The sequence below is a fragment of the Pholis gunnellus genome (genome assembly GCF_910591455.1).
Source record: "Pholis gunnellus genome assembly, chromosome: 9".
NCBI classification, from domain to species: domain Eukaryota; kingdom Metazoa; phylum Chordata; class Actinopteri; order Perciformes; family Pholidae; genus Pholis; species Pholis gunnellus.
The window spans coordinates 9,290,966-9,317,233 of NC_136535.1; the positions used below are offsets into that span (position 1 = coordinate 9,290,966).

At 42.0% G+C, this 26,268-nt stretch overlaps 1 protein-coding gene across 5 annotated transcripts in view; it reads right to left on the reverse strand.

Moving 5' to 3' along the window:
* The window catches only part of nbeab (neurobeachin b), a gene marked incomplete at both ends in the record, with an annotated part of 186,315 nt that overhangs the window by 94,379 nt on the left and 65,668 nt on the right, over positions 1–26,268 (reverse strand). The window contains 20 exons of one of the 5 annotated variants that reach the window (XM_079166660.1): positions 225–358; positions 1,175–1,294; positions 2,049–2,172; positions 3,609–3,766; positions 8,352–8,769; positions 10,386–10,551; positions 10,996–11,103; positions 11,749–11,876; positions 12,807–12,987; positions 14,069–14,222; positions 14,463–14,680; positions 15,556–16,554; positions 16,717–16,909; positions 17,678–17,801; positions 17,899–17,980; positions 18,081–18,189; positions 19,964–20,056; positions 20,526–20,623; positions 21,005–21,067; positions 21,490–21,569. In XM_079166660.1, the coding sequence (XP_079022786.1) occupies positions 225–358; positions 1,175–1,294; positions 2,049–2,172; positions 3,609–3,766; positions 8,352–8,769; positions 10,386–10,551; positions 10,996–11,103; positions 11,749–11,876; positions 12,807–12,987; positions 14,069–14,222; positions 14,463–14,680; positions 15,556–16,554; positions 16,717–16,909; positions 17,678–17,801; positions 17,899–17,980; positions 18,081–18,189; positions 19,964–20,056; positions 20,526–20,623; positions 21,005–21,067; positions 21,490–21,569 (3,750 nt within the window). Of the gene's footprint in view, positions 1–224; positions 359–1,174; positions 1,295–2,048; positions 2,173–3,608; positions 3,767–8,351; positions 8,811–10,321; positions 10,552–10,995; positions 11,104–11,748; positions 11,877–12,806; positions 12,988–13,978; positions 14,223–14,462; positions 14,681–15,555; positions 16,555–16,716; positions 16,910–17,677; positions 17,802–17,898; positions 17,981–18,080; positions 18,190–19,963; positions 20,057–20,525; positions 20,624–21,004; positions 21,068–21,489; positions 21,570–26,268 lie in introns of all 5 variants that reach the window. The other 4 variants (XM_079166659.1, XM_079166663.1, XM_079166661.1 and 1 more) reach the window with 4 other exon arrangements.

Genomic DNA, 26,268 nt, shown 5'->3' on the forward strand with positions numbered 1-26,268 from the left:
AGACAAAACACACAGACGTCACAAGATGAATGAAAGCGAAAGCAGATTTAAATCAGACTGTGACAGACTCCCAGCTTGTGTGCAAAATAGTGACTCTCCTGTCAACACCTACTACTGTGTATGCATCCATCAATGAGGCAGCCGGTGTAGTACATGCAATGGTACGGTGAAGGGGGGGCAGGACTCCACACACAGCTTGGGGAATAAAATGCACTACACAACATCTGTACCTTCTATGAGCAGCTCTTGCCCATGGCTTCCCAGCAGGGTGCGTGACAGAAAGGGTGCAAAGTCCACGAAGATCTCTCTCAGCAGGGGTGCCACCTTCTCCAGGGCCCTCTCCAGCTTCGTAGTGATGCTGTCAAATAAAAACACATCAAAATAAAGTCACAAAAGGAGATTAGACACCTGATAAGTGTAGAAATGTAAGGGAGGTATGGTGTTGTGCCCCTTCCATTGAGGGTAAGAGCGGCGATGGCCTCACAGTAAACCCAGTGCACGCAGCTAACACCAGTTAGTGTGTAGCCAGACTGACTGAGTCCTAGTGGGTGCAGAGTGTAACCAACACACACAGAGGATGCAAACCAAGCCGGGTATCTGTGATATCATGGTTGCTATCACTGTAGATGTCAATAAGAGAAGATTATATTCTGTCAAAATGTTGGCGATGTTAACACTATGTATTTTTTCTTTTCGCATTTAAAGGGGATTTCTCAGCAGTTTGTTTGCATTCTTTGTTGTGACATGTTACCAAGCTTGCACATGGGATAACAGTTGACTGCATAGGGAAGTTTTTTTTATCTCCTACACACTCACTACATGCTGCTGCCTGACATTATCTAAGCACCTCAGACAAACTGTGAGCTGGAGTCATGCAGCAATACAACTCAAGACTGTATACAAGCAGAGATACGACTCAAGCTGCAACATATCTCTGTGCTCCTACGTATGTGTACAAACACAGATACTAGGCAACATGAGGAGAGTAGAGGCTTGTTTTCCCAGCTAAGATGGACAGAGAGCAGCAGGATAGAGAGACACAGAGAGGGGGAAGAGGGAAGGTTTGGTTTAGGATTTGTATGGAGTGTACAGTGTAATCTGCCTCCCAGCACCCTGGGAAAACACAGCAGAGGGATGACAGGGGGGGCTAGGTGGCTAACATAAATGTCCTTGCCTAAGACACTGGCCTGCATCTCTGGAGGCTGCTTGTAATCCTGTCAGGGAGCTAAAGGGTTTGAGCTCAGAAGGTGTCAGTCCCTGGCGTAGTGGACACTGGTCCACTTCACAAAAGGCACTGAAATAGAGAGAAGAATGAAAAATGAAGCCACAGGCAGTACTTGCTTCATGTTGTTTTGTGACTTAAAGGGTGGGCTCATGAATGAATTATGATATGGTAAAACACATAAATATACTCATATTTTCAGTTCAGCTGGATGTTTTTCCCCCCCCCTCATCTAAAATATAAGGCTCTCTAGCGAGACAGTAAGCCTACTATCATTGACTTCACAGTTACGCTAAGTGATGTCGGTTACTGCTGCCATGGCAACTGAAAAGAGAAAGAGAGAGACTCTGGAGAAAGACCTGGTCTCCCGGCAGTCAGTGGGAGAGCAGGACTAAGGACGCCTGTCACAAACTATTAGAGCGAGTGAGGAAGATGAGTCAGGGTCACAACAAGATAAACACACACAGATACACAAAGAATTAGGCCAAACTTCGCCATGTTGTTCACAGAAAAAACCCACTTCCATTTTTATGCTGTATTTTGTTTTGATGTAGAGGCAAAGACAATTGTTTCATCAAAAGGTGAGCACCGTTGTTATCCATCAAATCAGATCAGGGAAAATAAATTATTCAGTTCAATGGAAAAGCAAAAGCAAAAAAAACAGCAGAATATTTTGAGGAAAAACAATGCGTTTGATACACAAATTTGCTAAACACACAACTCTACGTACGAGTACATTTTATAAATATGTCACACAATTTGAAATGAGTGAATTAATGAGCACAGGAACCACAAGTATGGCTGAAGAGTAAGGACCCTTTTGTACCTCATGTTTTCTTCTGTGTCTTCAGGCATGGGGGCCACCGTCTGCACGGCCGGCAGATTCTTACTGGTGGCTCCGTTTACAAAACTGGAGGAAGAGGAGGTCGAGGGGGCACCATCAGTTGCTCCTGCAGGGGAGACCAACAGAAACATGCAACATTAGTAGAAATATTAGGACTAAATACGTGTAATAATCTATATTTTACAGAGAGGTGAGGATTAACTTTTAGGTAATTAAAACAGATTAAGTAAAATATATTTAAAATACTATTTTATATATTAATATAATGAATTCAATAAAAGTTCAAATAATAATGTATAATTAAAAAATTGTGTTTAATACCGTCACAGTTACGTGGTAAAATAAAAATCATTAAATATGTTCTTCTCCAGAGGCTGTAAATTCATGTAATGGCACACAGACTAAAATAATTGAAAAATAATTGAAAAAAGAAAGAATGGGAAGTTATAAAACCAGCCGCAGTCTGGCCTGATAGTGGACTTCAGCAGTCAGCGCAAATTTCAACCAAGTCAAACAAATAAAAACTTGTTAAAAGTGTCACATCATGCACCACATCTTTAACTAAATCCAAGTGCACCTATGCTGGTTGCTCAAGCTGGTGTCATCAGCATTATATGGAACTATTTTGCTTACTAAAGATGACAAACATGAATAATCAAATAACACGTCAAAACATTGCAACACATTGTTATATATTACACTTAGTTTTGGTATCAAAGCCAAACTTAGGGTGTAGTGACAGCAGTAATTTAAAGGTAAGCCCTGAGTCAGAAGTATGAAATCATTAGGTTAAAACCACAGCGGTTGTGACCATGGGGTCTGGGTGAAGGCCTGTGGCTTCAGCTGAAAGCACACTTTGACTTGGATAAATTTCTCACATTCCTTTAGTGGGGTTCAGAGAGGAGAGGCATTTTTTTTTTTTAATAGAGCACATTAAAAAGGTGTTGGTGCTCCTAATGGTTCTTGGTGTTAAGTGGGTCCTTTCAGAGGCCCAGACTACAGGAGCCCTGAGGTGGAACAGGCTTAATGCAGCAGAGACTCAGGAGAAGCAACATGACAGCGGGGGGGAGGGAGAGAGGGCTTGCGGCCAATCAGACAGGAACACACAGTACACAGGAAAGCCGTGCGTACAAACCATTGTCACTATTATAAAAGGCATTTGTTTAATATATAATTCAGGTAGATTTAAATGGACTTGTTTGGCTGTTCAGGATCAGGAGGAATACTTGTGGCTGAGGGAGAGCAATATTTACTTAGCAGTGCACGGAGCTGCTGCAGACACTGATTGGAAGGTAAAGAGGGCCATCTAGTGGCAACACTGAGCTCCTGCAGAGGCATGGATCACATGATCATATGATCCAGATGATGGAAGGCGCTTTGTTTCTATTCTCGGACTCGCATCAGACAAAGCACGGTCTTGGAAACACACAGTAATTATTCAACATGCTGTAAAACAGTTTTATTCAAAAAGAACTACATTACTAGGGCGGAATGTGGGAATTTAAGTACAAGCACATTCCTGTAACCTTGTCCTTGACATACCCGTGGTGTTGATCATGCTTCTGGGGGTCGCAGAGGCAGCAGCAAAGATGTTGGGGGTGCTGCCAACTGTCAGCCCAGAGGAGGTGCTGCTGCTGCTTCCCACTGTGTTAACTGTGAGGCTGCCAGGGGAGGTTTTCTTCACAGGCACCACCACACTCCTACAGGAAACACACACACACTATATTTAATTCACACATGCACGCACAAGTTAAACTGAACAGTTAGAATATTAGAAACAGAAATTGGGTTGTGGGTTTATGCCAAACGTTTACAAGTATTTTTCCTAACAAAGTGCCCTTGAGCAAGACACTCCAGAGTGCTGCAGTGACTGCAGATTGTTGGTGAATGCAACCTTTTTATTTTAAAATCGAATTAGGCAGCCATACGCAGGCAAGCTTTAAGACAAATGTTATCATAATAAAACTGACTTTCAGTAAATCCAGCATCTGGAAAAGAGTATCGTGAAAGAAAATCCAGGATTTCCTTGACGTTTAACTTAACTGATGACTTTCTAATCCTCCTTTCTGAAAAACAAAACAAAATGTATGAATATTTTAGAAGAGAAAAAGAGAGTAGTCGTCCTCGGCGTCTCTTGGTGCTCTCAGGCCCTGCCAGCATGAGCATGCCCAGACCGACGTTAGTCAGGACATTGGGAAAGGTAAACATCCTGACCTGTAACTCCATCCGTCAGCGTAACGCATGCAACGAAAACACAGACACACACGTACGCAAGAGGCTGAAGTAACTAAACCGGAGGGCAAGAGGCCAGCCAGCCAGCTACTACACTTTCCCTTACATCTGCTGCCCTCTGATGTGCTCAGAAGAGCTGAAAACATCCCCTACCTTAATTAGAAGCTCTCCAGGAGCAACTTGGTAGTTGTTACGGACACACGTTTGCATAGCTACCGCCTGTGTTCGGACTGACAGAACTACAGCTCATTGAGGATGAGATTCAAGACCTTTCTATTCGGCATTTGCTCTGCACAGACATACAGAGCAGCATCTGGTTTTTGACAGAAAGTACATATTTGCGGATTATGGCTTACATTTGGCAAGTTTTCAATGGAAGACTTCTTTTTCTGAAGAAACAGAAACTTTGATAGATATGCAAGAGAGGGCACCAAGAAACTGAAAAGTCAGAATAAAACATGATAAATAATTAAGAGCATGAAGAGAAAAGAACATGCGTGCACACATAAATGTGTGTATTTAGTCCCAGAAACAAACTTGCATAATTATTTCCAAATATACAAGCGTACACATTGTGCACACACAACTGGATACAAACACTGTATAGTGGGTAATGTAGGCGACACCTAGATACAAATATACAGACATATTTTCCTCCTGGACTTAGTGTATATAACTATTATCATGGTTTATTCTGACTTTTCAGTTTATTGGTTTTATAATATACATTATATATAAACATCGAGCAGACAGCACATATTATCTGAAGCTACCAGACTCTTCACAAAGCCAGCCAGACCACGGTGAAAAAAAAAATCATAATTCATTAATGATCAGTGGCTTCCCTTATATTTGTGGAAGCTACTGTACAAAACATCACATGGTGCTAAAAAGGGAAAGGCACCGAGCTAATGAATTAAACATAACAAGAAAGGCTTGTGGAGCCTTGAGATGAAAGTTACACTTGTGACCTCATGTAACAGTGCAGGAAACACAGACACACCACTAACCCACCAGACCCCTGCTCACATGCAATCTGATTGGCCAAGGATTAAAGATGATGCAGTGAACTTGGCCCTGCAAGAGCTCCCTGACAGGAAGGAGAAGGAGCGCTTGTCCTTATCAGGTCTGCGGTTGGCCTTAGGGTTTGTGAGGGTGCCAGATAATGTCTTGTCCAATCTCCGGCAGTTACTCTGGGTGACACAGGCCAGGCCTCTGCTCTGTCACGAGCTAAGCCTGCTGTCATCTGAACCAAATCCCCAGAAATCCTTCCTCAACAAAACAACACAGACTTTTACCATTTCATGTTGCAATTACACTGTATATCCACCGACTATCTCATCGATAAATTAAAGCATGCTGGACTCCATGGCAAACAAATCAAACTTGGCTTTTTTGTAATTTATATCGCATCCTCTTCCACTGTTTCTCAAAGTGATCAAAACCACGTTTTTTATGTAACTAATGAAATAGCTTGGTAATTTCTCTATGGATCAAATATGCAAAAAGTTGATTATATTACACATTAAGTGACAACACCTAACAGGCGAGCATACAAAAACAAAAATAGTAGTACAATAAATATATTTTTTTATTTAGCAGATCAAAATCTACTCAGTTAAGAGAGAGAGCGAGAAAAGCTTAAAAGCCAACTGGAATTTATCTCCAGAGATACAGCTGCGCTTTGAAGAACACTGATGACAGGAATAATTTATTTAGTAGATCTCCGTGCTGCTCTCCACTGTGAAATCTCATTGACACATATCAGAACATCAGGAGCATGTTTTGTTTTGATTGCCGGAAGTCGGCGTGAAATTAATCTTGCTTTCCAAATGCATCCCTTGCGTGCATCTTCCAGCAGAGAGCTGTCTGTTCTTTGGCATAACCGGGACGTTACATTTGATCTACAGGATGTAGATAAAACACGGACCTCTTTTAATGAATAATTAATTAGCGGAGTACTCATGAATCATGTATAGATTATCCAGCGCATATTTTATTAATAGAATTGTCTTAATTGAGTTGCGCAGAATAAAGAAAGGATTAATCTTGGAGTTAATATTAATAAGTTCTGCGGCTGTGTGAGATGAATGCTTTGTAAAGTATAAGAAATGTTGCGTCTATATAGATAGAATCTAATCTAATGGTGCTTTATTCAGGAATACTTGGATACACACAGACGAAATATGCTCAATGTACATTCCACGCGCAAACATAATTGAAACCAATTATCATTGCTCTACAACATGGGAAAAATCAAATATGTAAGGACAAATAATGGAGCTAATATGGAGACTTCTGGTAAAGGAGAGGGGGAAAGAGAGGAAGTTCAGTAAACCTTAAGTATTTCTGTACTGTATTCCCATTTGGTCTAATGTACATCTGGATGTTAAGCAATTCAAAGCTCCATGAAAGTCTCTACTGGAGGGGCCTCTGCGACGACTGCTCCTGTGCACTCCACTTTAAGCCATTTTTTTCCCTCCTTTTGATGTTGTCACTCCCAATCTATTGTCGCCCTGACACACAAATGAAGGGCCTGTCCGTGTCTGGCAGCTCATTTCGCTGGCAGGTGGCAAACAATTAGACACAGCAAATAGAGGCGAGAGGGGGGAGTGACACGAAAAGCATGAGACAAAGTTGTATATGTGGTCAGGAGCGTTTGTGTGAAAGCATTTCAAAAATAATACACTTTGCTGTGGCGACTCATTTCAGGCTGCCAGTTCCCATTACGGGTGTGAGCGGTGAGGGCGACAGGGCTGGCCATGGTGTGGCGTGAGGCCGCTTCTGTTTAATCTGTCATCAACACCCTGGAGACCCCCACCCTCTCAGCTGTCCTCTCTCCACACACTCCTCCATCTTCTCCCCTATTCACCAGGCTCACCTCAGCAGCAGCAGCAGCAGCAGCAGCAGCAGCAGCAGCAGCAGCAGCATGCATTTAAAAGAAAAGTGAGGCCCCATTGTTCTTTCTGACTCGGTGTGTCCTCTGCAATCTCTCTGGAGCCTGTTTGTGCCAAACAGACTCAAACTACTTTCAGAAAAATTATGATTTTCAAAACTTTATCAACCATAGGAGATAGGGATCAGATGCTTGAAGCTTGAAATCCCTGCAGGAGCAGGTTTGTAAACTCCCAAATTCATACAGATTACTTTGTGGTTTTATCTAATCCGTGAACGTAAATAAACCGCAGCAGTGCCTCAGTGCTCCAGAGACCTTTTCAAACAGAGGAATTCCTTACCGTGGGGGATGATTACAATGCCAGTGGCCTGAAATGAATAATGTGTCGCATGCTACTTAGAAACCATTAGTGGTAAACTGTATAACTAAAACACACTCAGAGGATTAACATCAGCATTTGAGTGATAGCATTTACACACACGCACGTACACACACACATCTTTTATGGCATGAAATGTTTTTGTTCGGTTAAATCTCAGAGAACGATACAGTCAAACAATTAATATAATTAATTATTATCTTGTTTTACATCATCTAGATTTCCTTTTGCCTTTAACACAGTTCAGTTGAAGACCATACTGGGCTTTCAGCAAGTTATTGCTTCTTAATGCAACTACAAATGAATTTCATCAAATTCACTTTGATGCATTTGACAACTCAAGCGAGCGTGTTAATTGATTTTCATACTGTAAAGACATAACTAGAATTGAATGGGTGCTTGGAAAAATACATTCAAAAAGCAACAGCAAGTGTTTCAACTGTGATGATAATTTATGTTTATTATGAGATTTATTCTACTTGGCAAAGGTTGTCTGGCACCTCAGGGATGCAATCCTAGTGCGTCTGCGTTTGGTAGGTGTTTTTGCTTCCTAAGAAGGGGATCGACCATTTGAACAGCTAATGTAAGCATTTAAAGAACATAATTATATATAAATATCATATAAGGAGCCTCAAAGAAGTGTAGTGATTTAAAAGTGATCTAAAAGTTTAAGTGTATAGGATTTGTAGTAAATGGGACATACCAAACCTCTGGTACACTTCTTGAATAAAAAAAACAACAACAGTGAATTTCTGAACGACCAATGACACTTCCTCACCTGTCAAATGAGTGAAACTGCATGGGCAGCATGGCGTGGGCCTGGGTGTTGGCAGCAGGGTCTGGGTAGGACACCGCCTCCAGCCCAGCCTCCAAGCCCTCCACTGGAGCTGCCACCAGGCTCTTCAGTATCTCCTTCACATTGATGCCCTTGTTGGGCTGGCTAATGCTGATGATGGAGGAGGGCGGTTTCAGCACCTCCACGCTGGGTGATTCAGACAGACTCTCCTGGGACTTCTTCACCTCTGAGGACAGCGTAGATATGAGCAGTCCCCCGGTGTGGTCCAGATCAGACCCGTTAAGGATGCTGGCGAGCTGCTCCTCTCCGATACCAGAGTCTGTGTGGGGAAGGGAGCTTTCCATGTGGAGGTCTGATGGTGCAGGATGGTCCTTACTGCTGTCAAATGCTAGAGGTGTTTCTGTAGAACAAACACACGGAAAAAACAGGGAGTGAGGTAGACTACAGTCAGCCACGTAACAATATATGTACAATGCTAATATCTACATTGGATAAGCCAGTTACATTTTCTGTTGATCCCTACACTATAGTGATCAATATACCACAAATATTTTCACAGTAAGTCTATCTATGCCTACAATCAACATAGTATGTCAAGAGGAGTAAGAAATGGGGATTTTAAATTGAATAATCAAACAATAGCATTGACTTAAACTGCATTCCAGAGCTAGCTTAACATTCCTAGCCAAAGAGTACATTTAGTATGTATAGAAAGAGACGTGTGCCAGCACAGCTTCTTAGATCTTTCTCCGGAAGCTCTGATCCTCTGGTGAGCTTATCTCTCGGTTATTCTCCTTCCATGCTAATAAAACATACATGAATCCTTTTCTTCAGCTGCCTCCTGCCTAAAGGCTTGAGAGGCTATCTATTTAACAGCTTTTAAACAGTGACAGAAAAGTCAGCTAGCTGATAGCTGCTCTCTTATTATGGCACATAATATACTGCATACTGTACCTCTATCTGCATTTAAATCTGCAGCGTTCTGTCTGTTCATACATTGAAAACGCATCGTCTACAGCAAACAACCGTTTGCTTCTTTATCCTCAGAAACCTGCAGAGGTGCCTTTCTCGTCTGATTTTGGTTCACTCTAACACAGTAGTTACCTACAGTAGATGCAAGGCCGGCCATATTAATATTCATCACATGCCCCCCTAACGAGGTCAGCAGGGCCTGATTTAGCCAGCAAGTCGTCTGGCTTCCTGGTCCATCAGACAATCGCCTGCCACATGCCGTCTGGAAAATTCCCCCATTTTCTGGTGAAATTTATGAAGGCGGCAGTGTGCCTCCCTCTCCTCCCAGCAACCTCTATGATCCCATTCTCTTCTGGTGGATTGCTTGCCTAATGGGCACTGACAGATGGGGCTGAAAATAGCAAGCCTGGCTCCACTGTCCCAAAAAACCACAGTAGTTGGCCAGCATGCTGCTTCTTTCCCATCTCTCAACTTCCCCCAGCTCATCTTCCTTTTCTTTATTTTCTGTGTGTTCCAAGCTCCTCAAATTTCCTTTGGCCTCTCTCTCCTCTTCCTCTTATTCACTTCACCTTTTGTCTGAAAGGAAGTTGATAAAGTATGCTCGCTCGTGCATCTCATAATAGCGAGTTGGCACCGCAGCAGACATTGCATTAAAGCTTTGTAGGCAACCACTGATTTCCTTTCATGTGGCTTAATGTATGATTTATGACTTGAGGCAAATACTACCTTTCATTTCTGAGAGAACTATGATGTCTAATCAAGTTCATAACTTCCATCTCCAGCGCCAGTCTCCATTTGCTTCCACATTTAATTCTCTGCGATGCAATTAGCGAAGCTCATGAATAAATCATAGGTGAGCCGGTGGAGTGCAGGCAGGGTATCCCTGCTATTTTACTGAATGAGCTTTCAGCTCAAGCTGGCAGCAATGCATCAGAAAGGACCAAGGACACCGACTATTCATTTATACCAGACACGGTCACCACAAGCTAAGATTAGTGAGCAGGAAGAATGGATGTAAGAAAGGTAGGGCACAGCTGTCAACACCTGTGCTGGTTGGCGAGTTGATCTCCTGACGCATGCTGCGGCCCGATTGGCTTATTCTGGCAGTCTCACGTTGGGGCTCCAGGATGTCGCGGTACTTGGAGACCATGAGGACAGAGATGAAGTACACCACAGCTAAAGCCAGGAACTGGGCTTGCTTACTGTCATCCTGTAGGGAGGAATCACAATACGGTTATTCCCCTCTCTATTCAGAAGATCTCATTTCACACAGTCCACTGCTGCTGTCTGAAATGGTTCACTCACAGCTAATGCATCTTGCATAGAGCATGAAAACACATTCAGAGGACTGCCATTACTCGAACATATTTCTAACACTTGCTTTGATATATATCCCTTCAAATGCTTTGGGCTTGTGTTCAACAGACAGCAGCTCGGTCGACAAGGGCCCCCTTAGTGTTCAACCTGTTGATTGAAAGGTATTACATTGCACATCTGTTTGTCTGACAAAAAATTAAATAATCCTATCATCGTCTCTACCTGCAGCCAAGTCTCTGTGACAAACACATGGATGTCGTGCATGAATAAGCCCTGCACATATACACACACACACACACACACACACACACACACACACACACACACCAGCACTCACCACATCACGAAACACTACAGCGCGCAGTCGATTGATGTCCACATCCTGCAAAAGGCGATCGGGGTCCTTGATGGGAGACAGGTTACTAGGGACAGTCTCTATGGCTGTCTAAAGCAGAGAGACAACAATATGGCATGCTACTCTGTTCAGTCGAAGCTCAATCAAGCTCGTTTTTCTATTACTTTTTGTTTTTACATAATTTACAATACTAGAAAACAGTAAAATATGGAACCGATAACATCGTCCAACATTTGTATGTTAGTACACAAAGACAGATTTGGTACCACCAGGTGTATAAATGACTCTTGGTAGGGCTGTGTATTGGCAAGAATCTGGCGACTGTGATGAATGGGTTACAATTCAATATATTGCCATATTAGGATTTTTTAAATCAAATTTTGGGAAAGCTGTCATAGTACAAAGAATGCATAAAATCGGAGTAAAAAAAAATGTCACGCTTCTTCCCATCTTCAGTTGACATTGTTAGATTGGATCTAGCAGTCACACAACACAAAATGAACCACGGTCTGCCATGAATCTTTGGATGGAAACTATTCATTTTAAATCAATAGTATTTTTGAGAATCGATACAGTATCAAAAAACTAATAATGCGATATTTTCTTACACCACTAATGCACAGAATAGGAGATCTGATTTAGCATCAGTACAGGTCACATTATTAAGCATGGGGTTCTGTGTTCTTAGGGTAAAATGCATGTATGAATGACGTTTTCTAGGGCCACACATCCTACCTTGTTGGAAGTCACAGCATTTTGCAGGAATTCCTGAGTCTTGTTGTTGTTGGGAATGGAAGACTTATTCCCTCTGTCTCTGTGTCTCTGTCTGCACTCAAGACAGTTCCTAACAGCCACACAACACACTGCACGCACACACACAAAAAATCAAATAGGCTCTCACTTCAGAGTTAAATGGAAATTAAATGTTGATAACATGCATGACCTCTTTAAAATGAATCAGTTATCTCTGATGACTATTTGTTCCAGGCTGCTGGGACAGAGGCCGGGAGTGAAATCAGCAGCCAGACTGATTTCACACTGAACCCAGTGATGAGAAATTGTATGTTTGCAACAAGGACACTGTGAAGTCTGAAGGCTATTTGTCATCCCCCAGAGCACAACTCGGAGTCAACAATCCAGCAAACACAGGCTCACGCGCACACAAACCCACAGGCGCAAACAGATATAGACACAGAAACACTCTCAAGCACGCCGAGACAATAAGAGACACAAATACACAATAATTCTACTAAAACTGTATCCTACAGTTGATTCAATACAACTCAATTTACTAATTATCTACTTTGTGCACATAATATAGATTTGATGAATTACATTTGAATGCAGACACATTTAAACACCCACAAGGGCAGAGAAGACCTTGTGAGTCATATGAGACACACCAATGACAGACACAAAAGGCGACCATTTGCAAAGAGTACTCGATTGCACTGCAAATGATTCTCTCTGCATGTTATGAATTCCAAATTAATGATCCTGTCATTTTTGACTGCTGGAAACTGCAGCAAAACCCTGCACATTCCTCAATTTAGTTGACAATTAGCAAAGGACTCTTAAAATAATTAGCTTTACCGATAAAACAGGATTTTTGGAGATTAGAGGAATTATTAGTCTGTGATGAGAATACTGTCACGGTATTTTCCAGCTCAGCAATTTTCCAGTGTGACTGGCAAAAGATGCACTCAACATAAAGACATTGTAATGGTTTTACCATCCCACTGCACTGACTGATGTTCACGTCTACAGCAGAAAACACACAATCATGATCTTACCAAGCCTGAGGCACTGACGCATCAGGCCACCGGAGGACATGTTCTTCTCGGCCTCAATCTCACTGAAGTTAAGGGAGCTTGAGAACACCAACACGTCCACCATAACCATGAGACGGGACAGGAAAGTGATGGCGGTCTCTGAAGACATGCCCTGCGTCGCCTCAATGTTCTCCACCTCCGTCTTGCACAAGCAACAAAGAAGAAGACACCAGTCACATAAAGAAAGTGCCAATGTACAATATCATCTCTGCCACATTCTCACCTCTGGTTTTTTTACATGTATTTGAATATGGAATATCCCAGATATAAATGTACATGTGACACTTTAATAATATACTTGTTTTAACATACTCTTATTTACCATATTTTATTGTAAATTTTCATATTTTCTATTTTAAATGATGTAATACTATTGCACTGTGTTTTATTGTTACGCAACAAATCAACTAGCTAAATTCCTTGTATGTGTAACGTATTTGGCAATAAACAGTTTCTGATTCTGATTCTAAACAGATTTTATGGGTGCTAATGAATTTAGGACAGAGACTCTCTGTGGCAGGTCAGGAAGAGGGCAGCAGCAAGGGCCTTTATTATTACATGAGGGTGAGTAGCGCCTCATCTCTGATTAGGCAGAGATATTATTCAACATTTTAAGAATTGGAGAGTTTGATCTGAGTTCATCTGACTATCCAACTCCACCCATGTTATATTTTATCAAATATCTTTTTAGGGGTTGAGCACAAGCAACACTTTTGTTGGAGCTCATTTCCTTTGTATTAAAACACGTAAAGATTTTCAAAGGAAAATATTTGAGAAGGGTGCAATCTGCACCAGTCCACAGGGACAGTGCATTTTTAGATCTATTTAATGAGTATTAAGCACAAAAGGGTTCTGAATACAGTAATTAAGAGAGAAAGAGAGAACTTAAAACAGCATAAATAACAACCATGATGCTCTAGAGATTGCATTGACAAAGTAAACTAAATAAGATGATTCAAATCCATTTTAGTTCAAGACAGCTAATTAAATCTGATAATTACAGTAAATCAATGAAAGAAAACCTGAATGACACACAGGGAAGTTAATTATAAACTGTTTCAGAGTAATGTCCTCAGCATTAACTGTAGCAAAGTGAAGCTGAGCAAACAAATAAACATACCGTCCTGTAGTACACCACAGACAGCCATAAACCAAAGAGGTAATAATAAACTACCACTAGATGGCAGTATCCCCCCACAGTGAAGACAGTGAGGCGCACTTACAGTGGGAGACGTGGCCGCTGAGAGAAGGGGCAAGATCCCTCCACAAGCGATAATGATGTTGTCTACCATTTGTGAGATCAGGTGGATGGTGTTGTGGACAAAAATGATGTTCTCATTACTATTAACAAAGTCCATGACAGATTTGGTGGAGTGGCTGCAGGGGAAGGAGGGGGGAAAAAATTATTATTATGAATAAATAAATAAATACATTTCACTCTGCAGTAAACTAAAAACATTTATTGGATGTTTAAAAAAGACAGATTAAATACATGTCAGAAATAAAATGATATGTTAGTTCTGATCCGGAAAGGGTAATCTGATTATCACCACAAGCACCATGCTCCCCCTCCCCCTCTGTCTTTCTCAAGTGCACATAAAACCCCTTCACACACACCTCCTCCAGACATGGACGTCGCTCTCCAGTGCAAACAGCAGGTCAGTGAGCAGTCTCTGGTGCATGGCTGACCATTTGAACTCTGGGATGCGGAACATGGTGGTGCGTGGGCCGGGGCTGAACTGCCGTCGCTGCTCCTCTGTCATGGGTGTCCCCCTGAAGCCCAAGTCCACGCGTATGTCCCTCTCCATTTGAGTAGCTAGGTGGCCATGTAGACTCTGATGGGAGACCAATAAATCAGTAAAATGCAGTAAACTAAATAATTTGACATCGCACATTCAATCAGCATTTGCTAATCCTGTTCGTCTGTCAAAGATCAATAGTGCACCCGTAACGAGATTTAATGCCACTGTCACACTATTCACTGTGAATGATGAATTGCCAGATTTAAGTGAGTCCTCGGATAACCTCTTCCTGCCTGCGGGTAAGGAAAAATAAAACAAGCTTAATGCAACCTCTAACTTTAAGTTGAATGAGTCAGCAAGGTGCTGCAAAAAAGCAGCGGTGATGAATGGAACATGAGCAATTACGCAACACCAGAGTAAGGTTTAAAAATAAACCCCCGACTCCCACTGGCCTTCCATCAGTGACCCAGTCTGGGCAAAAGAGCACAGCTCATAGGAGAGGAGGGGAACAAGGAACAAATCCCAGGCGATGGTTGCAGAATAATGCTGTCTATTTCTTCCCTTCTGTTAGCTCAGCCAACTATTCCAGCAGCCCACTTTTCACGAGTCTCAGAGGGATGTTGCCTGATGTGCACCAGGCCATCCTGTCCCTAATATAATCAGAGTTGGGAAAGGAAAGGGTCCCTTTGGGTCTGCTAATACAGAAGTGTTCACAAAAGGCCGACACATCCTGACAAATGGTCTCCCTACTCGGTTTCCAGTCTTTGACTTAGGCGCTGCTCTGTTTTGGCATTCATGATCGTCTGCTGTTCCATTTCCCACCGACAACGCTTTTCTTGTTAATTTGAACCTGGTGAAGTCAGCGAACCTCTATTATTTATTTCATGTGAAAGTCTAAAAAATGGCATATTACTGGAGAACTCAATTTACATATATGAAGTACATAGTGATTCAGCTTTGGGACCAACCTGTGTGGTGGCTGTAGTCTGAATCTTGTTCATCTCCTTGTCTTTGCCGTCATCCGATCTCTCGGTGTCAGAAGTGTTGCTTGTTGCATCTGCTGCACTGCTGGTCTTAACAGATGAGGGGTGCCCTACGGATGCCGCTGCAGCTGTGACCTCTGGCCTTGTGGAGGAGGCCTCAGCTTTGGTACCAGCCACAGAGCTGATGCCCTCCAAGGCTGCCTGTAGTTCAAACTCATCCTGCTCCAGGATACTGGGTAAGGAGCCAAGCTCAGAGTTGCCCGTCATGTGAGCAAGAAGGCCCAGTTCATCACTGGCGCTGGTGTGGACTGGAGGCTCTGGGCTGGGCAGTACCAGAGGCTCAGCTGTACCGAGATCAGGCAGTGGCTTGTCTTCCATGCTTCCTGCCACCTTGCCAAACAGGAAATTGTTGCTGTTAGGGATGCTGTCCTTATAATCATCTAGAGTAATGAGAGGGGGTGCATTTTGGTCATCCATGCTGCACTTTGGCATCAACACACTGTTGACATTACTGTTGAGCTTTTCCACGGCAGCACAATAAACATTATTCAACAGAGAATCCACCTCCACCAGTGCTCCATTCTCAGATACTCCCAGAGTTTCAGAGGACAAGTCCAAATCATCTAGCTTAACCTCAGTAGCCTCCACCTTTTCGGCCTTGATGTCCACCAGAAGGTCATGAACTTCGACCCTGACCCCATCTACGGTATCCTCCGTTCCTCCGAGAGCTTCTTCAGGCCCCTTTCCTTCAGCCAGCAGGTTGCGCGACTCTGCACTCTCATAGTCCTTTTTACTCTCAGGTGTCTGGGAGGTATCGTCCATTTCTCTGATCTCACTTGCACCAATGATGCCAGAGGTCTGAGCAGATAAACCAGAGATGGTGCTGACGAAACCCTTCTTTCCTTTCTTGATATTCTCCTCCTCCTGGCGCTGGTACTCTTCATACAGCTTAGCCAAGTACTCTTTATGTGCCTCATATGTCACCTTTAAAAAGGGCAACATTAAAGACAGTGTCAGCCAGATATTTATGATTGAAGCGACTGTGAGGATCATTTTAGAAGAAGCTCAACAGTTAAGATTAGATAAAACGGATACAAATGTCTCCATCAACAGCAGAGGTCAGTATTTCCACTTTGTTGTACTCACCTTAGAGTGAGCTATAGAGAGTGTGTCCACCCACACGCGCCATCCTCCCCACTCGTACTTGATGGCATGGTAGAGCAGAATACGAAAGATGTTATACACCATCTCAGTGATCTTCTGCTCGTCAGAGTTTTTCGGGTTGATGTAGCCAAGAGAAAACATCCAGTCCTGCCACACTGAGCACTGAAGCAGACACCTGCAATACGCACATTATCGCACAATCAGCAAATACAATATGCCTTATGTAAGCCAGATAATAAAAGTTTCAGTAATCTAAGTAAACTCTGATCCTCTTATATTTAACAAGTGTAACATTTATAATTGATGTTGGTGTTAAAAGGAATCATTTTTCTACCTCAATCAAACTTAAAAAGCATTTAGGCCAATTATTCTTTCTGGTGTCATTTGGCATTTTGTTATTCACATTATAACAGATTTTTGGGATTTTTATTTGTTTGTTTAACTGGCAGCAGTAAAACAAAATGACAGAAGATTTTTAAAAAGGGGGAAGCACGTGAAAACCAATTAAGTGTTGTTTTTTTTCAATTCAACAGTTTAACTTGAAGAAGCTCTTTCTCCCTATTCATTTTAGGCTAATTATGTTGTTGATTTAGGTCGGTGGTTTCCTGAGACTTATAATTTAATTGCAATATGTCTTAAAGCGTGTGTGTGTGTGTGTGTGTGTGTGTGTGTGTTCATCAGAAGGAGAGATTGGGTGGTGGGAGTGAAAAAGAGAGTAAGCAGCAATGAGCAACTGTCAAAAACTGTCACGGAAACATCTGCTGGAGAACATGTGCATGTCTACGGATGATTTAGCACCAACACGAGTGGAGCTACTTGAGCCTCTTAAACATGGTACAAGGAGGGGGAAACGGGGTGCCATATTTTCTCTTTTCTTTGATACAGTAATCAGCACGATAACTGATGGGAGGGGTGAGTAAAAGGCGGTTTCAGTTCTGCTCACCGTCTGTTCTCGCGGCTGTTGCTGAACAGTTTGATCATATCTGAAAGGAAGAGCCGCCGAACTTCCATCAGCTCTGTGCTGGGGGCGGAGCTCTTCAACAAGCTGGCTACCACCTTGAGAATCACTGGGATCACATTCAAGCAAACACAAATATATATATAGTCAATTTGACTGAGGACTTTATAAAGAATAAAACTCAATGTGACACATAACAGGCTTACTTGGGTTTTGAATCTTGACAGTGGAGTCGGGCTCAGGATGGGGTTTGTGAACTACCTGTGTGCACACCTGCTCTGTCAGAATCTGGTGCAGGGAGCGGTGAGAAGACATTCAGTCACACACTCTGTACAGAGAACAATTGTGCAGTAATGTTGGGACATTTGAGAGGAAAATGTTTTGTTACCTCGTACAGAGTGTTGTAGGTCGTAACAGTCACAGTGTTGGTGTGCAGCATGAGCCTCTCTCCCAGGAGAGTAAAGAGGCTGTGCGTGTGCATGATCTCCACCTTTCTCCTGTGGATAAACAAACAGACACACACACACGCGCGCACACACACACACACACACACACAAACAGGCATAATGGTAAAGTGGCTTGTTTAGAGCTCCCTAAGCCACTGAAAGGATCAGTGAGTGCCGTCAGCTTGCTTCCCCATTCTCACCCACAGGGAGCCGGGCTCTGGAGACAAGTGTCAGAAACTGCCTGCTGTCAAGAATTGTTGGAATTCCGTTGGAGGTGTGTAGGATAACGAAGTTGGCCTGTCACTAAGAAGGGCTCCAAGATACAACGGAGGCATACCACAGGTGAATGGGTTCAGCAGCGACAAACTACCTCTGCAAACAGCATAAGGACTGCTGTCACAATGCTAAGTCAAAGCTGCAGCCACTGCCTCAAGCCAAGTTGGGACTTTCCTAATAAGTCGCCAATCTTTTTTATTTATTTATTTTGTATTGCAGAGGCTGGCAAATTGGCCACTTAGGAGCAGAGTAGCATTTTCTCTCAACTGTAAAACTATGGAAATGTGGGAGAAAAGGGCAAACTGATGATGCGAAGCAAGCTGAGGTGGAACTTACAATTCTGCTCAACTAAAGAGGTACAGTGGGAGGATGGGCCCGGTTATAAATGCTTTCATGAGTTTAAATTTAGACAAAGTCACTCTCTGCATCAGTTAATAAAAATACACTGCTGTTAGAGGGACGAGGTAATCATACAGCAGGAAGCATATTTGGTTCTAAAACTATATACTTGACATGTATTATTTATTTATTATGTTGATGATGAGGTGTTTGAATATAAGCAGGGGTTTGTGCCAAGCTTATGTCATATATCCTGGCTTTTCTCTCTTTGCTGATTCTGGTTGCTTTGTGCAGCATGGCCCCCAAAAAAGAATGAACTCTTACAAATATATACATTACATCCTACTGACTATTTGACTCATCAACACACACACACACACACACACACACAACTTACAATATCTTGAACTGAATGAATGAAAGTAAAACGACAAATTAAATTCTCAAAAGTGAAAACATCAAGAAAGAACAGAAGAAACATGTTATGAGTTGCACTAGAGCTCATAAAGAGCAGGATGGTATCAAATGTATGAATGCTATTAAAGTGAGGGGTGAAGGCAGGCTTTCATGAAGCCCTCATGTCCCTTGAGGATATAGGCCTTTTTGCTACTGTCGGGGGGGGGTTTAGTACGGGCCAATGCCTGCCCTTTTCTCCATTCAGCAGGCACCAGGAACACCTGGTGCCCTACCATTGTGAGCACATATCTTCTCCATCCATCCCTGCATCCCGCATTTCTAATTACAGACTCTCCATCCGTAGACACTCTTTCTCCTCTCCAACATGCAGCAAACAGAAGATATGCTGACACATCCTCATAGGTAGTTGATTATTCACTCTGTGGGACACTAACTTAGACCTCTCCCACCATTCTCTTATGTGAAGTAATGGTTTCAGGGCTCGACGCCAGGAATTCAGGTGTTGCACAAAGAAGCACACCCGAATCTGCAAAACTGGCAACCAGTCAGAAGTTGTTTGGCTCTTCTAATTGTCTACTTTTTCATTAGAATGGCAGGAACAGATAAATCATCTTTCTGGATGTAAATCCTGATTTATGATTTTTTCTTTGAACCTATTAGCCTATCTCAATGTCTTTACACAACACAGGAGTAGATAAACGGTAGATAAACATGTAACAGACACCTATACTTAAAAACACTTAAGAGTGTGTAATTACAATATACTACACAGCTCTTGAAATTGTTTACTTACTTGTGGCCCAAATGCTTGAGGAAGTACCCAAGGACTTTGAGGGACTGTACTCGAATGCTTTCACTCTTAGAGGCCATGAGCTTGTAGATTACCCTGGAATAGACACAAGCAGCGAAAGCTGGCAACAGCACACGGTCTTGACAGAATAAAATATAGCACAGTTGATAAAGAGGCCCTCCACTGGTTAGCTGACAACCACTTTCCTTCAGAGTGAATTTACATTAACATTAAATGAATGTCCTAATGAAAGGAGCCGTCCATCCACAATGAATTTCTCGGAACTTAAAAGTAGTTCTACACCGTGTGCATTTATATTTGACAGGGTCACATGCGGTTAGGTTGATCATCTGTGTCATAATTGTGAAATCAATATGTTAATATTGTTACTTTTTCCATGCATAGGTTTCTCTATTTGTTCTCACTGAACTTGTGAATTATTCATGCTCACGTAAGCCCAAGGCAGCAGCACAAGTGTTGCGCCGCTTAGATATATTTTGTAGAGTCACCTCTTCATTTTGAGCCTGAGCAGCGAAGAAATTGTGCCTTCCCCTAAGGGGCTTACCGTATTCCATTTCTCTGGTCAAAAGCAGGGATCATGGAGGCTGGATGCTCAGACATGAGGGCAACCACCAGCTGCAACACGTCATGCAGATTCTCATCCTGCAGACAAACCAGGAGAGAAAGACAATGAGAGACAGAAAAATAGAAAAGGGTGAAGAGAGAGAATAAAGTTTTTGTTCTGCAGCAAAGACATGATGTATATGCTTGGGAACTGTATCACCTGTAATTGTAGAATACACCTGGGCCCCTAGTACACCTTGCAACTGTAAAGGGGCAGTGGTTTCGCCATTGCACAATGAAAAATACGTTGCTAATTGAAATGATTTGTTCAGCTGGCTGGTAAGCTTAAATGCTGGCAAAAATAAACTTGAACGGAACAGCAACGCTGAAAGATGAAATGTGACCTTGTGGCTTAGTGCAGTAAAGTGGCCAACTACCACGCTGAATGAATTCACCTGCAGCAGGTATAGACTCATGTACCTCATGCATTGTTAACAAATAGTTCAGGATGCTCTGCAGCTCATCTTCCTTCACACCTCGGTCCTGAAAATAGAAAAACAGATGAAAGATTAAATGATGTATTAGGAGAAGGGTCATTACATTACAAAAGGTGCAGTATGTCTGCCAATAGCCAAAAAGCATCACAGTATTTCTTGTGTGGTACAGTTAAATAGAAAGTTCTAGAAATGATTTAAGGAATAACCAACACATTTTCTATCTTTACTTGATAAAGTACTTTAAAAGAAAAAAAGAAACTGAATAGTTTCAGCACAACTGGTTTATTTCAACATACCTTTTTTAGAAAATATCAATAAATAAATATCACTGATTTTACTGAGGAGCAGAATGGCAGAATGTTTTAAAGGATAACACAAGGGGGGGTTGACAATCTCCATATTTTCTCTGTGCAGCTCAAAATCAAGCCGTGTGAAGGGCTGCGAGGCATGAAGACAGGTGGGATATACCTTCAGGATGAGTTGCTTGAGGAAGAGAAGCATGAATGCCCGCAGAGAAATTATTTCTTTCTGGGTCGGCCTTGGACCATCTGTAGTTTGATAGAGAGAGAAGCCATACAACTGAGAAAGTATTGGAACCAAATAAGATATCTTCCAGTTTTCTCGTTACCAGTCGTGTCTATATTTTTTGATGTTTTTACTTGACATGTTATTTTGGGTTTTCTTTACATGATCTTAAGTTCCTCTGCGATGTGTTTGCCTTGAAATATCTATCTCATTGATGCTGTGTGTTGTCATCCTTTTGAAAAAAAAGCAGACAAAACAGTGACACCTTCAATGACATCTTCAGTTTTCTTCGCTCCATCATCCGCTTTGTAGTGACTTACTGGATTCACCTTGAATTTGCGTATCAAAGGTTTTCCCAATAACCTAGACAGGGAGTGTGGCACAAGGAGCCATTGTTCCACTTTGTAAACACAGAAGAATTTGCAAATATACAAATATTTTATATAAATAGCATGCAGGAGAAGTCATTCTGAGTAGTTGATTTATTAGTCATGCTGCATCCGAAGTGTATTCCAGATTCACAGGTAGCCTTGGTCACAAGATAGTGCTCGGGCAGCCAGCCCAAGGTCACACCTGCCCATCACACTGGCCAACATCTCATTAAAACTACCCACAATGCCTCTGCCAACTTAAGGTCACTTTGGCACTCCGAAGTAGGCATCACATCGCAATCAATCTCTGTCATGAACCTCATTCAACATCTGACGGGCCGAATGTTGTCAGCAGGTGTATGTTTGTCGTGCAAATATAGAAGAATGACAGAATATGACAGCAAGCATTGATTAACTGTCATATCACAGAGCTGCTGCTGCATTGGTTTGGTTGGCACAAGGATTCATTTTGACACGGTAAGATCCTATTCAATATGTCAAATTATTTTTGTTTTTCACCAAAGAAATGTTGCACGCACACTGAATAAGCACACTAATGGGCTGCAGCAACAGACAGATCCATACAACACAAAGCTCAGTCACACACACACACGCACATCAGAAAATACAGGATATGGCATATATTACCACTTATAACAATACGAACATGAATCCCCTTGAGATTAGCAGCACTCTCAGCGTAACACAAAAGCTCCCTTTTGGCTGTAAAACCTGGCATATATTCATTCATTGCTTATTCATCCTGTGCAGCCAGCCAGGTAGAAACACACTGACAAAATCTTTTACATTTGCAGAGGTATTAAATGGCAGTAACTGGGCCGGATACAACAGGCTTTCAGGGAAAATTGGTCACCTTCCCCCAATGTCTTCCCCTCTCCTCTCAGCCCTGATAAACTCCAACCTCCACCGTGGCTGGACCCATGTTCATTTGAAATGGGGACAGTAGTATGATGACAGATACAACGACAGCAGACACCTGACTATCCTGCTCCTTCAACAGCCAGTCAATGTAATCAATGATGAGGCTCCCTGAGGTTGCAGGAGGATGGCGAGTGCCGCTGCATGCCGACACTGATTAATAGAGGGAGAGAGGAAAAGCCAGTGCAGGGACAGAGCCTGACATAGAAGGGGTGATAAGAACATTATTACCGCAGCCACTGCATCCAAGTTATTCACAACCAATCATGCTCAGCAGCCCTGCAGAGCTCTTGTTTCTCATTCACATATTGCTTTACTTCCTGCATCCCAAGGGCACGAGGAGAGAGAGTTTATTGAAAAAACAATTGATGTCCATGTGATTAATGCAGGAATTATTCCGGCTTATACCTGATGATAATTAAGTCATGCATTCAACAATAGAATGCGTCCTGCAAACTTGTGCAAACATTTCAATATAAAACAAGTCATAACGTTTTCAATCCCTAAATCCTTTTAAATAAACAAAGGCTGAAAAAAACTCTAAGGCAACAAGTATTGTGAATTACAGCCTCAATAATTGCTTTCCAGGATTCTTCTTGAGTTGTAACTAACCTATGCTTTGCCTGTTTGAACTGCTCTGGTTGGAGCATCTGGAGTATTTTGACTTTAAGAGGTTAAGTGGCAATGACTTCAAACATTTCATCAGACACGCACAGGACATACATGAATGGAAAGATAAATAATGATTTAATGGGTAAAGTGCTCATCTATGGAAGTCCTGACAGGCAAGTGAGAACAAAATTCCGGTGATCCATTTTCGATGTGTGATCTAAATAATTTTCTCCCGTGTTGATGATTTATCAGGTAAAAATGAAGCGTTTTGCAAGGGAATTTCAAAGCGTATTTCTTGTTGTGATACTAATTTCGGCCACAAGAGGCTGAATTGTACCAACAGCCCATGGTCTTAATAGGACGTCAAGCATTCATGTTTTCTTCCAGGTGAGTTTGAATTGATGTAATTTGCTATATATACACATATCTTGTGTTTAGAGCGCATGGAGAAATTAAAACTCACCTGGTAGAAAACATGAATGTTTGAGTCCTATTTAACACATTGGGTTGTGGGGCTCTTCAGCCTCTTGTGTGCAAACTTCCCCACCTGTTTTCACAATGAGTAAAAACTACCTCAGAAAAATGATCCTGGCAAAAAAAAAAAAAGTTTATCTTTTCTTAAGTCATAAACACAGAAGAGAAAACAATTTAGATCAGACTGGATCTGCAGAATTTATTTTTCCTCAATTGCCTCTCAGGCCTTCTGTACCCATCTCTGTGTGGATTATGTGTGAATGTGTAAATCTGAAGTCAGTGTTGAAAGAAGAGCAAGCCTGTGCCAAACCGTTCTTGTTACCTGTAATCAGTCATTTGTGTCTTACATGAGATTAATTAATCACAATGAAGGCACACACACAAAAATCCTCCACAAGCCTTGATAAGATTATTCATCTGGAGCACCTACATGTCGGTCACTGGGGATTTCTCATGTAATTGGAACAAGACAGAACCAGCTTGAATTGAACACTGCTACTGTCCAACAGCTTTGCTGCACGTCATCTCATTATTCATTATTTAGTATAACAGAGGCAGGGCAGAGACTAAGACAAAGGGAGAGTGATCGAGATTGAGACAGATTATGTGTTGGCTTGTGGGCCCATGTCCCAGACTGGAAGAAGTTGAGCAATGGGCATCTTTCTGCGACTGCCTGCAGTGATTATGTGTATAAATGGATGATACATAGCTTTAATTTGATAGCACTCTTTATTAAGACCTGAGGGGGAAAAAAAGGATGAGGCACTTCCAGAAACAGAGTGAGTAGCTGGAGGAGCTCCATTTGAAATGTGTTCTCTGTGTCCCTATAATTGAACACTTCATTACCTGCTTGGCTCTCTCTCCCTCTTTGTTAGGTAATTTCTCAGTTTAGAAGGACGGCGAGAAAAAAGTGACCTGCCAAATCGAGCGCAGATAAGTGGAACCAGACCCCACTCTGAAAATCAACCACAGCAGCAAGGTGATACATTCTCAGATATGTCTTACAGTGAATTCCAGCCATTTTCACAGGCCGTCATAATCTCCAAAGACTTCAACAACATCGGCAGCGTATTTACAGTCGTGTTTGAGAGGGCGATATTTATGTAAGGCTTAACTAGAAAGCTCCTTGAAGGAAAGATACGAATGGGTATAGTTAGTGGATGGCTGGAGTCCAATATGTCTACATGTGCACCTCTTTGTAGTTGAAAAACTATGACAAGATGTCGGTTAGTGTGTATTCCATTAGTCCTTACAATATGTAATTCTTTATAAGAGCAAAACATGCTCTATATATTGCTATCCCATAACCACAGAGGACTGAGTTCTGTTCTTTGTATTTGCTTCTGCACTTGTTGTAATAACTCAGACATCTATATCTATCCTTGCAGGTGGTAGGCCCACATTGCACACTGATATTAAGTCAACATTTGCACTTATTAATACTGTGCGACTCTCCTGTAAATTGTGAACAAATTACAGGAATCACGGTAAGAACACTATAACACATCTGGTCTTGATTAACCCCGTCAACATCTCAGACCCTCCCAGACAAATCAGAATATTACTCTGTCTTGTGATGCTCCTATAAAAAGCAGAACATAGATATGACAGTGCCTGAGGCTACACAGAAACAGATTTCCCAAACAAGTGATTCTGACATCAAAATCTATTATTCAGCAGAGGTGAAAGCTCTGCCAAGAGTGTCCAACATAGTGGACGTGATAGAAATAAAGTCAAGCGAAGAGTTCCTCTGATGTCCAAGCTAAATATAGCTCATCGTCCTAGAACATGAGCTCTGGATAGGATGAGCTTTCATCAGCTATTAAGTCTTGTTACGTTTCCTTGCACAGCATAAGAAAGGATAAGGGACACTACGCCGTGTAGGTGGGACAAAGAACAAATTAAAATGAGGAAAAACCGTATAAAAACCATATTATCCCAGCTAACCTCAGTCTAGAAGTCACTACCACTTATTAGTAAGAAATCAGTTAGGATCACTCCCAGCTCCAGCTGATCAAGAATGTTGGCCAAGTGCCTTGATGGGGCATATAAATAGGCTGAAGTGCTGGGGAGAATTAGTTTTCATCTTGCAGTTGATGAATAGGATGTTCACTTGAGATAGAAGACCAATATTAGTGGTGCTAACAATGTCGATGGGAGTCAAGAAAAACCCTTTGACTGTATGAGAATAATTACATAAACGTTGTCAAGTAGAAGCCGGTCTGGCCGTGTGTGCATGTTAGTACATAGGATTCCATTTGAGCGTGCCCCACTTCGGCTTCTGCCACTCTTAACTGAACTCATACGGCGGTTAATAGCTCATAAT